This window comes from Ipomoea triloba, chromosome 9 (genome assembly GCF_003576645.1).
Source record: "Ipomoea triloba cultivar NCNSP0323 chromosome 9, ASM357664v1".
NCBI classification, from domain to species: domain Eukaryota; kingdom Viridiplantae; phylum Streptophyta; class Magnoliopsida; order Solanales; family Convolvulaceae; genus Ipomoea; species Ipomoea triloba.
Window position 1 is genome coordinate 3,511,249 of NC_044924.1, and position 18,174 is coordinate 3,529,422.

Consider the following 18,174-nt stretch of genomic DNA (forward strand, 5'->3'; position numbering starts at 1 on the left):
ATCTCGAAGGGAAGACCGGGACCGGTGGAGATAAAGACAAACTTGGGTTTCCAATACTTGTTAGCCACTTTAATATCCTGGAAAAATCGGGTCTTAGAGCGGGCAGAGATTCCCGCATAGCCCCTACCCTGGGCCCCCCCCGAACTACCGCCTACTTGGAAGAGTTGCTGGAACTGACTGAGAGATGGGTGGACGGACATCTGACTACACCTGACTAGGAAGGCGGAAAGGATCCTATGGGAGTTGGGCACTAACTGCCCCAAGGCCACGCGGTGGTGGTTTAGGAACTCAATAATGAAGGGATGTAATGGGAAGGCGAGCCCCATTTGGAGCGAGGTAAGGTGCACCCCGAAGTGGCGAGGGGAAGGGGGCTCCAGGATACTTCGACCAGGGACGGGAAGGACAAGCTCTACTGTGGGCCCGACAAGAGACTTGGCGAGCTCAATCTCATAGTCGGTCAAGGCTTGAGCCAGAGTCCCGCCAGGGACGCGGGGGTCAAGCAGTGTGTGGACAGACTCGTCATAGGGCTCGAGTAGCGGCGCCGGCTCTATAACATAGCGCGGAGCGGCGTCCATGAGATTCACGGAAGGCTCGGGAACCCCGTCAAAAGGATAGGGAAAATTCTCGTAGGTAAGAGCTTCCTCGCTGGAGGAGGGGACCTTAGAGCGGTCGATGGAATCCAGAAAACTCTCGTACGGGTCGTACGAGGAAGAGTGCATGCAGGCTAAGCGAGACTCAGACGCTGGGAGGAAACCAAATTTGGAACATGAAAAGGGGAGAAGGACTACTAACCGACTCCAGGGAAGGCGCAGAGGGGTAGACGCACTTGGACGGGTGACACGGATTACGGATGCCCAGACTCAACGGCGGGGCCTCGACGCTCGGCGGCGGCGGAGCACGGTGCTCGGTGGTGGTTCGGTGGCGGCCGACGGTCGGTGGCGACGGCGGTAACGGCGGCCCGGCGACGGCGAGGTGGCGGCCGGCGGTTGGTAGCGGCACTTTGATGGTGGCTCGGTGGTGCTTTGGTCGGTTGGAATGTAGAAAGAGAGGAGGGAAGTAATGTGGCAATGTAAATACGAAAGAAGAATGAAGGGGGTAAAAGGGCTTATATAGGGGGAATTTTAGTGAGATGATGAGGGGTGAAAAGTGTTGAATGGTGTGGGGTATTTATAGTTTGGGAAGAGTAAGAACTTTGGAGGGATTGAACTTCTGGATGGATAAGAACAACTTTGAGATAGAGTTTCGGATAACACTCACAGTGCAGCAAGGACTCTAGTTGGGACGGACTCTGGCCCGGTCTAATGCGAAGGCTTATAAATAATCCGTGTTTACTCTCTTTCGTTGCCGAAATCTCGCAACTCAGAGAGTGGGGGACTGATGATGGAATAATTAGGACCGAGTGCGGAGCAAGAGCCGGGCAAGAAGGAACCGGGGCAAGTACGACCCGGAGGCGGCCACGTGGCGGGCTAGCCACGGTCAGCCGCGGCCGAGCGTGGCTCGCGGCACACTCAGCCCGGCTGAGCGTCCGCGGCACGCTCAGCCCAGCTGAGCGTCCTCGGCACGCTCAACCTCGCTGAGCGTCCGCAACGCTCAGCCCAGCTGAGCGTCCGCGGCACGCTCAGCCTCGCTGAGCGTCCGCAACGCGCTCAGCCATGCTGAGCGTGATCTGCGGCACGCTCAGCCCGCAGCACGCTCAGCCAGGCTGAGCGTGTTCCGCAACACGCTCAGCCCGGCTGAGCGCGGTCCGCAGCACGCTCAGCCCGGCTGAGCGTCCGGGCTTGGCGGTCCGCACGTTGCCCGAGTCTCGCGGCGGCGGTTACGGCCCGGGCGTTAGGCGCGCTTCCCTGCGTCTTTTCCGGATCAGTTACGCCTAGGGCTGATATAAAAGCTCGTTGGTTGTCTGATCAGGACATACTCACTTACTTTTCAACACACTTGTCTTGTTATTACATTGCTTACCTTTGTAATAGCGTTATACAATTCAATATATATTTTACCCCCGCGGTATACTTACGATTCATTAGCTTGTCATACCCCCATTTATTTAATCGGGTTTTGTAATTCGGACCACCCGGGTTATTAAAATCCATCACATGGCTTTGCATGAAGCCTCACATCTATGCATAGAAGATGAAGACATCTTAGATGAGGCGTCCATATTTACTACCAATCTTCTCTTGGCAAGATTGTCAAATTTGGATGACAGTGATGCCTTGATGGTTCAAAACACATTGCACTATCCCTATCACAAAAGCTTGGCTCGGTTCACGATAAATAATTATCTTAAAATTCATAACCAGAAAAGGATTGGGAGAAGCTATTAGCAGATTTAGCAAGAATGGATTTCAACATGATGCAATGTATATACCATGAAGAAATCCTTCAAGTTTTCAAGTAAGTGGAATATTTTTTTATGCTTTTTTTTTTCCTGAAAAACATAGAAAACATAAAGTCGTATCTGGTAAAATAGTTAGCTTATTAGTCAATTTTGGTTTGTTTGACCACTATTAATTGTTTGATTTGGTTAAACCGTCAATATGAGTGTTTGTTTAATCATTTTTTTCTAATAACTTATTGTTTCAAATACTAAAATTCAAAAAGCTGCTCAAAATAATTTTTTTTATCAGCTTTTTGAGAAAATAAATTATACCCTTAAAAGGTCATTTTGCATATATAACAACTAATTTACCAAAATCTTTGTACAATGAACTATTGGTATCAACTAGTCAAACTCACTAACCCAATCCGCTAACAACTATTTACCAAACACCACAAAATGTATTTTTTTAACAATATTTTCCATTTTTTGTAAAATACGTTTCGTCGATATATATACATTTTAACCTAATTAGCATGTATACTTCTATCATTAAGATGTTGGAAAGAGCTTGGTTTATCAGAGGAGTTGAAGCTCGCTAGGAATCAACCGCCGAAATGGTACATTTGGTCAGTGACAATGGTTACCAATCCAACTATGTCAAGGCAAAGGATAGAGATTACCAAGCCAATCTCTCTTGTCTATTTCGTGGATGACATTTTCGATGTTTATGGTACTCTTGATGAACTTATTCTTTTCACAAAAGCAATCAATAGGTACATAATATAACTATTTTTTTTCTCACATGCATATATATCAAGCTTAATAGCTTATACTCTCTTAACGAAGCAATCAACAAGATGTTCTAATCAAAATCTTTTTGTGGACAAATAGATGGGAAGTTACCGATAAATTACCAAGTTACATGAAAATGTGTTTTAAGGTAATTCATGACACAACACATGAGATCAGCAACATAGTTTACCAAGAGTTTGGATGGAACCCTATAGACCATTTGAAAAAAGCGGTAAGCCAATAACATCATCATAATTTCTCTTCTCATCCAATTGCAAAGAGCTAGATAGAAAAGATAGATATGAACAATACGAAAATGTTAATCGGTGTAATGTTTTAATTTGACGACAGTGGGCAAGTTTGTGTAATGCATTTCTAACAGAAGCAAAGTGGTTTGCTTCTGAGAATTCACCAAAGGGCAGAGGAGTACTTGAAAAATGGTATAATAAGCTCAGGAATACCCATGGTCCTCACCAACCTCTTCTTTCTCTTGGGCTATGGTGAATCCACTGGGACCACAGATATTGAGAGCATTATATCTTCAGTTGCTGCAATTCTTCGCTTCCTAGATGACCTAGGAACTGCAGAGGTGCATTAAAATGGTTTACTAGTTACGTTCAATCAATTCAATCAGTAAAATCCCAATTCACACACACACACAGAGGTAGAAGAGGGGGTGAGCCCCTTCCAAGCATGGGTCCTAGGCAATAACTTATATTGTCCTTGCTCAGGGCCATCCCTACGTCATTCAGTCATGACATGGCTGGAGTAAATGTTTTTTATTTTGTTGTACCACAGGATGAGGGACAAGAAGGAAATGATGGAGCTTACATGGAGTACTACATGAAAGAGCAACAAGGTTGGTCATTAAGTGATGGAAGGCAGCATGTTCTGGATAAGGTTTCCAAGGAGTGGAAGCTACTAAATAAGCACTGCCTCTCGCCAACTACAATTCCAACATCTTTCAAAACAGCTTGCCTAAATGTAGCGAGATTGGTTCCAATGATGTACGCTTACAACGACAACCATCGCCTTCCTGTCCTTGAAGAGTATGTCAAGTTCATGTTTTCCAATATCAAGGAAGACTTGATGTGGTGAAGCTGATGAAAAATTCAGTATTATTATATACATACTGTTTACTTGCTAGCTGATGATAAATATGGCTTTGGCATTGGGACAAATTGAATTTCATCTTGTACGTATGTATTCTCTTCCGTTTGTAATAAATGTTTTTTTTTTTAATAAATATGTAGTAACATTAAAACTCAATATATCTTAAATCATGAAGAGTCTAACCCCGTGACATGCCGCAAAAATTTTAAGACATCGGTATATCTTTGGTCACCAGTTAATTGATATCACGGGACTACCATTATTTTCCACTTGTCAACTTTCTTTGAACAGATAAACTCTGACTTTTTTCTTTTTTTTTTTTCTATAATAAATAGCATTCGTACACAAACACTATCCACGGTCCATGCATCATCACTTTCATACATTCATTATTCTGGCATTACTTAATTTTTTTAAGCTTTCAAGAATTCACTAGCTAGCTAGATTATAAAGTCTTTATATTTATTTAGTTGATAGTATTTTTTAATTGTTTTTTAGTACTAATTAATTTAAAGAGTGTTTTGAAGGGAAATAACTAATTAAAGTATACATATGAAAGTTGTTTTAAAGTGGTGATGGAATGGAGTGCGTGTGAGGGGTATTCTCACACCGGATATCGTCTCAAGGAGTGGATCGGAAGGGTGTTGAATATTAGGTGGTTAAGCACAAGAGTGTAGAGTGTTCCGAAGTTAGTTCGAGAGTGAGTTGAGATCTGAATGAATAACTATGTGCAAAGTGCAATGGTAAAGCAATTAACTAAGGCAATTAACAAGCAATATTAAAATAATTAAGGGCTTGGACTAGGTTACTTAAGTGTAGATGATACTATGTGTCAACGCCACTCTCGTGGTCGTTGGACTCTCAATTAGCTCCAAGACCCACTTTCATACCTTATTGATGACATTATTGATGTTTATGCCACATTTGATCAAACCATTCAATTTTTAGATGCCATTAACAGGTAGATAACATTCATATCTTCACTTTTCTTCGTTTGTAATTCAATTTAATCGTAAAACACTTTTAAAATGAGAAAATATTTTTTATGTATTCATATATTTTTACAATTCTTCGCTTCTTAAATGACCTTGACATTACTCAGGTAAAGCTATCCGCCTGTAATTATCGTACGTACTATTAATGTTGTTTTTGACATGGATGTTTATGAAATATATCTCAGGGTTAGAAGCAAGATAGAAAAAATGCGTCATATTTAGAGTACTACGTAAAAGAAAACCAAGGTTTTTCATTAATACGGTTATCAAGATATATAGTAAGATGAGTTATCAGATTATGCAAACAATGACCTATAAGTAACATTAAGATTAACGTAAACGGGTTTGGTGGGTCGAGAAGGTTTGATTTTGGGAGGAGAAGGTTTAGAGACTTCATTGAACATGTGTTTAGCTCTAGCCTACTTCTCTTCTCTTGACCAGAAAAAAAATAAAAGCAATTATTGCCTCTAAGATTATTAGGAAGAAGTAGAAGACGAAGTTACCGGCCCAATGGCTTCGTGAACCATAGATTACAGATGTTGGGTTGACCCATTAAGAATGGGCTTGATATTGAATTAGGCTACGCTTCTTCAGCCCACTTTCATCCCTAAATATAATCACGCACCAAGATGAATTATTGAGAAAATATCATTTTTAGTCCCTCAACTATAATATATATATCAATTTTGGTCCTTGACTATTAAAAATTTCAAATTAGGTCCATGACTATTCAATTTGTATCACTTTTGGTCCTTGACTATTAACATTTTCAAATTAGGTGCATGACTATTCATTTTGTATCACATTTGGTCCTGCCGTTAAATTTTCCGGCCAAATTTCCGGCGAAGTCATCGGGGATGACCGGCGTTTTCTATTTTATTATTATTATTTTTTTATTTTTAAGTTTTTTTTTATTTAAAAGTTACAGAGTATTAAAATAATTTTTAAAATAAAAATTAAATAAATTAGTCTGTCACCGGTGACATTCGCCAGAAATTTGACCGGAAAATTTAACGGCAGGACCAAATGTGATACAAAATGAATATTCATGCACCTAATTTGAAAATGTTAATAGTCAAGGACCAAATGTGANATGTTAATAGTCAAGGACCAAATGTGATACAAATTGAATAGTCATGCACCTAATTTGAAATTTTTAATAGTCAAGGACTAAAATTGATACATATATTATAGTTGAGAGACTAAAAATCATATTTGCTCATGAATTATTGATGCATGTTCATTTTTAATATAATGTATATTAGTCGTTACAAGATAGTATTTGTTCAATACTTTTTCAATCTTTTTCACTTTAAATAATCAATGTCTCCATTACCGTGGTTCGATCATGTGACCATCCATTTAGAATGGTAACAAATGTGTCATCACACTACATAATAGTTGCTAATGTTTTAGGCGTCTTAGTGTAGTAGCACGTTACTCCTTTGGTTCTTTCATTTAGTCAACATTTATCTTTGCAGTAGATATATAATTTGTTAACAAATTTTCTTTATGTAAAGAAAAAAAAAAAAAAAAAAGCCTCACCAAGATGTGAATTACAAAATAGTGTCGTTTCAACGTAGGTCCACCTTATAAGTTACGACTGACCCTAATTGACGATAAATCAATAATACAAACAACACCAATCCTGTACGATTTTACATGAGGGTCCAAGGCTAAAGAAAAATAAATTCTTCAGATTGACGTGAGAAAATTGAATGGCAGCGATGGATTATAATAATTCCTTTAATATACACTCAACAATGTTTACTGATAATCGATTATCTGTCACAACAAACATGTGCTTAAAAACACAGATCAGTGTAGTAGCACGTTTCTCCTTTGGGTCTTTCATTCTAATGTACCCAAAATAATAATAATAATAATAATAATAATAATGCTTTTTTTTTTTTTTGTATGTGTGTTTGTTTTCTAGCTTGTTTTTTCGTTTATGTGGTGTCTAGTTGTTCAAATAATTTCATTTGTATATTTTACACGATTGATATGCAATGGAAACGTTTATGGAATCATCTCAGTATACATCATACAGCTCGATATGGTTGTTGGCTTCGCTGAGAGAGATAACGTTACTGACTTGACATAGGATTGAACATACAATCTAGTAAGCAATATCATTCTAAAGTTTGTGGTTTTGAATTATAAAAAAAAAAAAAAAAAAACCACGTTGGCCTTTTGAAATTAAAGAGATAAATATGATTGATCCATTTATAATATTTTCTTAATTACCAATGTAATATAAATAAAAATATAAAATCAATTGAGACATGATCAAACACCGGAGAAGGTAGATCAACTAGTCTGTCTTAGCTTCTTCAATCGAAGGAGAAAGCGAGCCTGTCACCGTGTTTAACTCAAAACTTCTATGAAAATTGGTTAGAGGCTCGCCAGAGTTGTTGGTCATCGGAACCCTAGTGACCTGCGCAATTACAAGTCACCAAACAACTTTTGGAGTTTAATGCTCCAAAATAACATGTTTATGAGTCTAATTACAACTCTTGAAAATTTAAAAGTCTAATTTACTTTTTGAATAAACAAAATTCAAAGTTAAGTGGTAATGACTTTAAAGTTAGTTAACACTCTTTAAATAATAATTGAGTAATTAATACCAATGATCCAACAGCCACTCTAAGAGTATTATATTACAAATAAAAAAGCATATATAAAATTATTTTTTGCCACAATTAGTGGTGATGCAAATAAAAATCAATCATTTGATCCATTAACCCTAGTCAGAGTACAATTACTCTTACAAAATGTGATGGAGAGAATTCAGGAGAAAAAAAAAATCATAAGAATTTATGAAATTTGTCCTGCTTACCAGATGTGCAGTAATCCACAGATTCATGAATTGATGACTTTAATTTTTCCGAAAACATCAGACCTGATGTCCCGCCCGGCCCACATTATTAATGTCGCAATCAAAATCTAACGTCCACATGTTATTCGATCAACTATGGCTATTGAGATAGAAGATGAGAAAGAAGATAAATAAATGGCCATGATTTGTAATTCAACTCAACCACAAAAAGCTCCATCACAAATCTTACATTTCTCTCTGTGTTTTTTATTCTTTAAATTTAGATGATTTTAGCATTTTCTGGCTAATCCTAAGCTCACTTGATCTCACATCAAAGTCACTGCAAAAGTAAATCGCGAGACACAGAATCAGTCACAAATGACCACCACAAAAAAACTCAATCACAAATCTTGCATTTTTGTTTTGTTTTGTTTTTTTAAAAAAAAAAAAAACTTAGGTGATCTCAGCTTTAATTTGTCAGACTAATCCTAAGCTCAGAGTACCCCGCTCCCAAAGCTACTGCGAAGGTAAGTCGCGAGTTGCACAATCACCCTATCGGTATACATTTCTGTAAATAATAATATAAAAATAGGCCGGACATGCACAAGCTTAGCTCACTAGTTCAATAGGCACTATTTGGGAGAAGAGACCAAGGTTAATTCGTTTGAAACTCGATTATGACAGTGTAAAAATTATGTGCAAAGTGGGTAGATCCCTTGTATGTTTAGTAGACAGTATTTAAAAAAAAAAAGAGAGACATAGGTTCAAAACTCAACTGCTACAGTGTAGAATTATGCTCAAAATGGGTTGATGAGTCGGGGTGATAATAATAACCCATGTTTTTAAACAGTTAGTGACTTTTTTTTTTTTTTTTAAATGTGCCACTATATAGTCTATGTTGTATTATGGAGCTGATCTCGAGTTAGAAAGACCACATGGGATAAATAAATATTATATTTGTAGATAAGGATTTAACTGACTTGCCATTGCGTGATAAATGAGAATGTCATAGAGGCCAATAATCAGTCGCCATTTATAAATGCATATAATCGTTTTTGGAAAACTTTTTATATGAATGGACTAATTGCTATCCCATTTTATGAACAGTGACCATTTGATTAATTGTCTATAATACAAACAACACCAACCTTGTACGATGTTCCATGAGGGTCCAAGGCTAAAGAAAAATAAGTGCATGCTTCGAATTGACGTGATAAAAATGAATGGCAGCGATGCATTATAATAGTTCCTTTAATGATACGTGATAAAAATGAATGGCAGCGATGCATTATACTAGTTCCTTTAATGATACGAAATTGACAGTACAACAGAAATAACATATAATGAGTAAAATATAACACTACTTATTCTAAAACCGACTTTAAATGTCAATAAATTAAATAAGAATAATAATATATGTTTTTTTTTTTACGTCGGTTATTTAAATAACTGACGTTATAGATTTTTTTTTAATTGGACATTTAACGTTGGTTCCATTAGGAATTGAAGTTATATGGTCATTTCTTTAGAAAATAAAAAAATTATAGATATAACGTCGGTTCTTACTAGGAACCAATGTTATATGTTTTTTTTTTTTAAATTGAGCATATAACATCGGGAAGATATAACGTCGGTTCTTACTAGGAACCGATGTTATATGTTTTTTTTTTGTTTTTTTAAATTGAGCATATAACATCGGTTCCCAATTGAACCGACGCTATATGCTCATTTATTATAAAAAAAAACAGAAACAATAAAACATACAACATCGGTTCATGCTAGGAACAGATGTTATCTCTTTAATTAAAAAATAAGCATACAATGTCGGTTCTCCTTAGTTGAGATTCAACTGAATGTTTCACTTGCGACGTTCAGCGCACCAAAGCCTAGATGAATATATATATATATATATATATATATATATATATATATATATATATATATATATATATATATATATATATATATATATATATCATTTTAAGGTTTAATCTTTAAATAATTGTACCCCAATTTAATAAATTCAGGTTACACTGGATTTTTTTCTTTAGCTGAATATTATAACTAGTTTTACTTGTCATAAATACAAAGGCTAAAATTAAAAATATTAAAATTTATATGTTTAAATGTAATTTTTATGCATAGTCGAATATTATTTTCACAAAATACAAAAAAAATTAAAATTTCAAATTCTATATAATTGTCAAAAGATTTAAAAGTTTAAATTTTTTCCATCAATAAGCCAATATTTTAATAAAAATTATAATTAATATAGTTTTCATCTGTATTCTATAAATAAATAAATAAATAAGAGTTTTAAGTTCCTATTTAACTCGACTTAATAAAACATTTGATTATAATTCTAGTTTTTTTTCTTTTTGTTGTTGTTGTTGTTGTTGTATAGATAAGGTGGAAATCTTAGCCAATTGATTTGAGTGTTGGCTTGGTAATTAAATTCTAGGTTATAAGTTTGACTCTTTATGAGAGTGGCTTACGGGCCAATTTCTCAATTCAAGCTAGCCAATTATAGACAATCTAGACTATTTATCTTTTATGTACGTAGTCTTTCAGTAGTTAAGGTTACAATGCAAGTTTCACCAAAGTGCATATTCAAGTACATCTGACAATTTTTCCATAAATCAAAACAAAGTATTGTGTAAACAAGAGATTGCAATTTAATTAGGATATTATAGTGATGGAAAAAAATAATTGTGTTGTGACAAGGATCCTGATTCAGTGCACAGGCGAAATATGGACAGGGGACGAGTATATTGCATTATATTTCGTCTGTTTTAGTAAAAAAAAAAAAAAGTCCGAAAAATCATTTACAGCAAGTCAATTGCGTTGCGTAAGTCCGTTTAGAGGTGTCAAAACTCATATTTTAGACGGATTGGATAGGTAAAATCCAAACCCAACCTGTTAAATCCTTATTTTTACAGATTAAACAGGTTGAACCCATATAACCCACTGACTGGCCCGTATTTAATTTAAAAAGAAAAAAAAAACATAGGTAAAGCCGTAAGACACTAACTCCACTAAGGCCTTAACCCTTATTAATGTCTGTTAGTAAAGAAAGTCCAACAATCATTCATGGCAAGTCAAGTGTAACATAGGTGTGAGTACAAGTCAAGTCATTTCATTTCAAAATTTAAAATTGTGGGCGCGAGTCGAGCCATTTTAAAATTTGATTTGCATCTCTTTGCACATGAAAAAAAAAAAAAAAATTCTACCAACAAATTTTCAATTTTTTTTTTCCAGAAAATATGGTGTTTATATACTAGTGAAAAATCCTTTACTTTCTTAATGTGGGACAACCAAACAAAGTCAATATTTTCATTCTGTTTTTTTTTTTCAACTTTATAGGTTCACTCTGAGGATCAGCTCAATCATCCACCACTTATTTTAAAAGTACCATTTATCAATTTTTTCGTCTCACTTAGGACAACCCGAATCTACTTTCAACTACTCCAAATTGAGGGTGGATCCCATAATATTTTTTCCACAAAATAATCACTTAAAATACCAATAACATGCTAAATTAACTTATACTCCTATTAAATTATTAATATGCCAAATACATTGTGATTGATGACATCACTGTGACTATTTCAAATGGAAGGTTACCTGTTCAAGTTTTTGGAATAGTAATTCCATGAAAAAAATTAAGGTATCCCAGACTGTAATTAAGTGAATAAGGACAGAAATTTTTCTGTTTTTTCTTTCTGTGTATATTTTCATTTCCTTAGTTCCTATTTTCTGTCCATCCAAATATACAACATTAACATGTCAAGAAGTTAACCTAAAATGTAATTTTATTTGCATCCTTTTACTCCGTATTATTTATCTTTTGTTTAACCTATTTCAATGATGGAATTTCATCACTCATATTTGTGATGGAAAACGACCCAATATATATGGGGAATCGAATTTTTTTTTTTAATTTTTTTTCCAAATGCAATAATTGTACTTGATATTTGTTGATAATATATGGTGTGGACGTGTGGTTTACATTGATGTACGGTGCACTGAAAGGATGCGCCAAGATTCATGTGCACTGCTGTTTGCATTCAAAAAGGAAAAAAAAAAAAAAACGTGTTAAGCTCCAAACCGACCCCACATTTGAAATAGGTGACAACGCATCAGCACGAGAAGTCAGTACTGGCCATGTCAACGGCACAATGTCCCGAAATTTTAGAGGCACAATTTTAAAAAAAAAGTAATTTAGATATAATTTAATATTTTTATACTTGATAAATATTTGTTATAATTATAAGTAAAATAAAGTTTTAAAAGTAACTGACCTTAAAAGAGTTAATTCCAGCAATGGTCTTCCGATTATATTGATTTTTCAAAATTAGTCTACGACTTTTAATTTGGACAATTTAGGTCCCTTGACTTTCAAATTCTTTTCAATGTTGGTCATTTCGTCAAATTTTGGTTAAGTTGATGTCAAATGAAAGAGTAAAATTGTCGGTTCACCTATTTAGTGTATTATTACTCGTATTTCCATGTCCTATACGCTGTATATATGAATATAATTTCAGTTGAAGTCTCAATCGAATCCATATAATCTCAGTCGAAGATTATATTCGACTGAGATTATATTCATATATATAGAGTATATGATAGGAGAAATACGAGTAATAATACACTATACAGGTGAACAGACAATTTTAAGTGAATAAATTTGTATTTAAATATGCACAAAAATGTCACTTTTAAATTAAATTTTGAATTTTATTTTTTTTGTTGAATTTTTATGCATTATATTTAGACAAAAAAATTCTTACTTTTTTACTTTTGTCATAGAATACAATAACTTCTATATGAATTTGGACTCAATTACCTTAGTTATAGAGATTTTCTAAATCTTCTAAACTTTTATCTTTATATTTTATAGGTCTAGTAATATTAATGCAATCTTCACTACTTTCAATATCTTATATCAAAAAAAAAAAAATTTGGAGAATTATATAAAGAAAATTTAATTATTTATTATTTACTCTTCATTCATGCAATTCTCCCTCCCCTTACAATGAATGCAGTTCTGCGGGTCAGAATTGCAACACGCAAGCATTAAAAGAAAAAAACAAAACAAAACAAAACAAAACTTTCGGCTAAGCTTTCCAATGGCCTCAATCACAATTCACAATAGTGCGGATGGCCTACCAACCCAAATGCGCAGGACAGTACTATAAACATCAAAAGTGTTCGATTTTTGAACCTCAATTATAGCCTATAAGGAACTCCAATCAAGATGACTAAAGATATAAACTTGTAAGTATATTTGAATATTAGTCTTTTTTATTTGAGTCGATCAACTATTAACAGTCTAAGTTGATTTACCTTATTGTGGTCCTTTAATGGCCTGGGTTACAAGGGAGCAGGACTTATACACCGTGTTAAAAAATCTCACTTAGATGCAGATTAATCGCTGCCTAAGCACTAGGCGTCGGGCGACCGCCTAGTGTATCACCTTAATCAGTGGTCTAGGCGGCCGGTCGGCTAAGCGGCCGCTTAGGCTGCCAAAGCTCCGCTTAGGGCCCTGAGGCGCCGACCGCCTAGGCTTCTTAGGTGCCGACTAGTTTTTCTAGGCAACGACTAGGCCGCCTAGTTGTGCGATTAGCAATTATTCTTCTTATTTTTTTTAATGGGTTATTTCAATCAAAACGACAACGTTTCGAGGGAAATAAGCTAAAATTGTTCAAACTCCATATATTTTTAGGTTAATATTTAATATTTTTGTATTAACTATTAGAATATTATATAGTTTATAATTATTAGTCTTTAAAAAAATTAAAAATACTTAAATAATTTTTTTTTAAAATACAAAATAAAATAAAAAATACACGCTTGGCTAGCTGCCGATTAATCCCTGCCTAGGCACCCTAGGTGCTAGGCGTCCCCCGAGCGCCCGAGGAACCCTAGTGATTTTTTTCAACCATGCTTATATATTAGACAACCTCTTTTCTGCCTATACCAAAAGTTATACTTAACTAATTAAGTAGGTATGTACAATTTTATTTCTTCTAAGCCAAAAGTTCAACTAATAGCAATTTACAACTTTATTTCTTTATGCTTGCCTAGCCCTAATGGTGAAATTATGGGGCCAACCCCCACATATCTAATGGTGATGTTAGGGGGCCAACCCATTGGCATTCGAGGAACGTAACGTACGTAACTTGTTATAAATTCGGGGCATTCTTGAGAGAACCCAGCAACATACTTTATCTGATCTAGCTATCGACCAAAGAAACCATATATACTTACAGACTCCCATGGCACTCCTTCATGTCCTATCAAATATTATCAAACCTGCGCAGAATCCAGTTGCAGTGCCTCGTGAATCCACTGCTCCCAACTACCCTTTGAATGCGCCTAATATGGTACGTATGTATGTAGAACAATTAATATTGAAAAGAAGAATGCAAATTAAGTTATGATTTGCTAATGCAGACTCATATTATATTTAATTTGCAGGTGAAATACCAGCAGAAACAACTGGAAATGAGCCATTTACTTGAACAAGTGCAAGAAGGCAGTTTAAAAGAAGTGGTGATAATCGATTCCATGCAGCGCTTTGGTATGGATCACTACTTTGAAGATCAAATCACTCAAACTCTCACCCAACAATACAAACACTCTCAAACTCTTCTGTATAGCAGTGACCATGATCTTTACGCAGCTTCACTTCGTTTTCAATTGTTAAGGCAACATGGCTTCCACGTCCCTGCAGGTACCAAACTAGAACTTTTGTAATTCTATTACTGTCTAGATAGATAGAGCTGTCAAGAGTTTGATTCTTACAAATACCCTCTTATTTGAACCGGTCACACAAAAGTCTTTCCTAATTTACATATTCAAATAATCACGATGAATTTACCTCGTGACCCAAAAAATAATATACCTTTTAAGTTTATTTAAAAAAGATAATGCAAAATTTAACCAGCTAACCACATAAAATGGGCGATGTTCCTATCGAAAACGCAGTACAATAGCAACAAAGGTTATCAGGTTGTGGATTTGTTGTCGTATGTATATGATTGATGTTAGATATTTGTCGAAAAAGTGTGGTAACGCTTAATCCCGGCTTTTGTGTGCGGTGGGAACGAATTGAAAGAAAATGAGAGGGAAGAGTATCCCTATCCACTATCAACTCATGGAAATAATGAATATAGTAGCGTATATTTGCTTTGGATGACAATTTTAATTTACCCACAGACAATTTTGTGGGTGATAGTGATTAGTAGTTCGGGTAGATCTTAACAAATTAAACTCGCTGTTAGTCAAATTGAATTTGAATTTTTTTTACAAAATTCACCTAAAACATCATCACCCAACTCAGCATGTGTATATATATATAATAGTAAAATAAGTACTAGTATGTTGTTTTTTTTTTTGGAAAGTTTGTATAACTTTTGCTAGCTTTTTATTATTTTTAGTTCTAAACTAATAATATGTTTTATTATTTTTTTTAAAAAAAAAACTTAACAATTTAGTTATTATATTTCAATATTTTATTATTTTATATTTTAATATAACTAGGAAAATTTATTATTTTATTATGTGGATGTCAATTTGTCATCCCTACTACTCACGTGCCTCAAAAAAAACTTTTAGGAAGTATTTGGACAAATTTTCACGTTATAAATTTTTCTAATTTTTTAAAGCATTTTGGAACTGTTTTCATAATTAAATTAAATAAAGTTTGGGAGACATTTCAAAGTCAAATCAATATAAAAGTTTTACCTAAACTGATGTGAGACAGATATCAAATTAATACTTTTAAATTAAAATATAATATTCTTTAATACGCGAACAAGTGTTGCATTTGCAACAAAAAGTATTACTTATCCCTTGAAAGGTATTAGAAAAATGTAATACTTTAATTTTTAATACAAACATAATACTTGTTGATTTCTTAAAACGTATTACATTTTTTATAATAAGTATTACTCTTTTCACACTAGATTAATGATAAAACTTTTTTGGGTCCCTGCAAAAAAGTTAATGCGTGTTGTGAAATGTAACAGATGTATTTAATAGGTTCAAAGGTGAGAATTTGAAGTTTAAGAATGCATTGTCGGAAGACATAAGGGGGCTCATGTCTTTGCATGAAGCCTCACATCTGTGCATAGAAGACGACAAAGACATCTTAGATGAGGCGTTCCTATTTTCTACCAATTTTCTCACCGCAAGATTGCCACATCTTGATGATTTCCATGCTTCCATGGTTCAAAACACACTGAACTATCCCTATCACAAAAGTTTGGCTCGGTTCACGAAAATTAATTATCTTAAAACTCATAACCTAGAAAAGGATTGGGAGAAGCTCTTAGCAGATTTAACAAGAATGGATTTCAACGTGATGCAATGTATATACCGTGAAGAAATCCATCAAGTTTTCAAGTAAGTACAATATTTTTATTTGATGCTTTTTTTTTAATTGAAAAATATTGAAAATATAAAATTTGTTTTTTAGTACTGTTTTCCATTTTTTTTTTTTTTGTAAAACATATATGTTTCATCCATATATATACATTTTAACTTAGCGTGTATACTTCTATCATTAATTAAGATGGTGGAAAGAGCTTGGTTTATCAGAGGAGTTGAAGCTCGCTAGGAATCAACCGCTGAAATGGTACCTTTGGTCAGTGGCAATGGTTACCAATCCAACTTTGTCAAGGCAAAGGATAGAGATTACCAAGCCAATCTCTCTTGTCTACATAGTGGACGACATTTTCGATGTTTATGGTACTCTTGATGAACTTATTCTTTTCACCGAAGCAATTAATAGGTATGTCGTAATATAACTATTTTTTTTCTCACATGCATATATAACAAGCTTAGTAGCTTATACTCTCTTAATGAAGCAATCAACAAGATTTCCTAATCAAAATCTTTTTGTGGACAATAGATGGGAAGTTGCAGATAAATTACCAAGCTACATGAAAATGTGTTTTAAGGTAATTCAAGACACCACACATGAGATCAGCAACGTAGTTTACCAAGAGTTTGGATGGAACCCTATAGACCATTTGAAAAAAGCGGTAAGCCAATAACATCATCATAATTTCTCTTCTCATCTAATTGCAAAGAGCAAGATAGAAAAGATAGATATAAACATTACGAAAAGTCTATGGTGTTAATCAGTGCCATGTTTTAATTTGACGACAGTGGGCAAGTTTGTGCAATGCATTTCTAACCGAAGCAAAGTGGTTTGCTTCTGGGCATTCACCAAGGGCGGAGGAATACTTGAAAAATGGGATAACAAGCTCAGGAATACCCATGGTCCTCACCAACCTCTTCTTTCTCTTGGGCTATGGTGAATCCACTGGGACCACAGATGTTGAGGGCATTATATCTTCAGTTGCTGCAATTCTTCGCCTCCTAGATGACCTAGGAACTGCAGAGGTGCATTAAAATGGTTTACTAGATCCATCTATTCAATCAGCCCCAATCCTATCATTAATTTTATAGGTTTGGGGCAAAGAAAAAAAAAAACATTTTCATACCTAAAATTTAAATTACCACGTGGGCAATGACTTATATTGTCTTTGCTTGGGATCAACCCTGCATCGTTCAGTCATGACATGTGGTGCGAGTAATAATTAATATTTTTTATTTTGTTGTACCACAGGATGAGGAACAAGAAGGAAATGATGGATCTTACATGGAGTACTACATGAAAGAGCAACAAGGTTGGTCATTAAGTGATGGAAGACAGCATGTTCTGGATAAGGTTTCCAAGGAGTGGAAGCTACTAAATAAGCACTGCCTCTCGCCAACCACAATTCCAACATCTTTCAAAACAGCTTGCTTAAATGTAGCGAGATTGGTTCCGATGATGTATGCTTACAACGACAACCATCGCCTTCCTGTCCTTGAAGAGCATGTCAAGTTCATGTTTTCCCACAACAAGGAAGACTTGATGTGGTGAAGCTGATGAAAAATTCAGTATTATTATATACTGCTGTTTACTTGCTAGCTGATAAATATGGCTTGGCATTGGGACAAATAGCATCCTTTATTTCATCTTGTATGTATGTATTCTCTTCCGTTTGTAATAAAATGTTCTTTTTCTTTTTTCTTTTTTTTTGAAATAAATATATATAGTAACATTACAACTCAGTATA

At 34.9% G+C, this 18,174-nt stretch overlaps 2 protein-coding genes across 2 annotated transcripts; both read left to right on the plus strand.

Annotated features, from left to right (window-relative positions):
- Nucleotides 1-2,338: 2,338 nt before the first annotated feature.
- Nucleotides 2,339-4,210, plus strand: LOC116029121 ((3S,6E)-nerolidol synthase 1-like). Its single transcript, XM_031271018.1, has 5 exons — nt 2,339-2,394; nt 2,875-3,093; nt 3,212-3,344; nt 3,495-3,701; nt 3,911-4,210. The coding sequence occupies exons 1-5, from the start codon at nt 2,339-2,341 to the stop codon at nt 4,208-4,210; spliced, it is 915 nt and encodes a 304-aa protein (XP_031126878.1).
- Nucleotides 4,211-14,243: 10,033 nt separating this feature from the next.
- LOC116030506 ((3S,6E)-nerolidol synthase 1-like) lies at nt 14,244-18,128 on the plus strand. The gene is made up of 7 exons (XM_031272765.1): nt 14,244-14,424; nt 14,519-14,774; nt 16,072-16,447; nt 16,617-16,835; nt 16,956-17,088; nt 17,216-17,452; nt 17,679-18,128. The coding sequence occupies exons 1-7, from the start codon at nt 14,317-14,319 to the stop codon at nt 17,976-17,978; spliced, it is 1,629 nt and encodes a 542-aa protein (XP_031128625.1). The 5' UTR covers nt 14,244-14,316; the 3' UTR covers nt 17,979-18,128.
- The last annotated feature ends 46 nt before the right edge of the window (nt 18,129-18,174 follow it).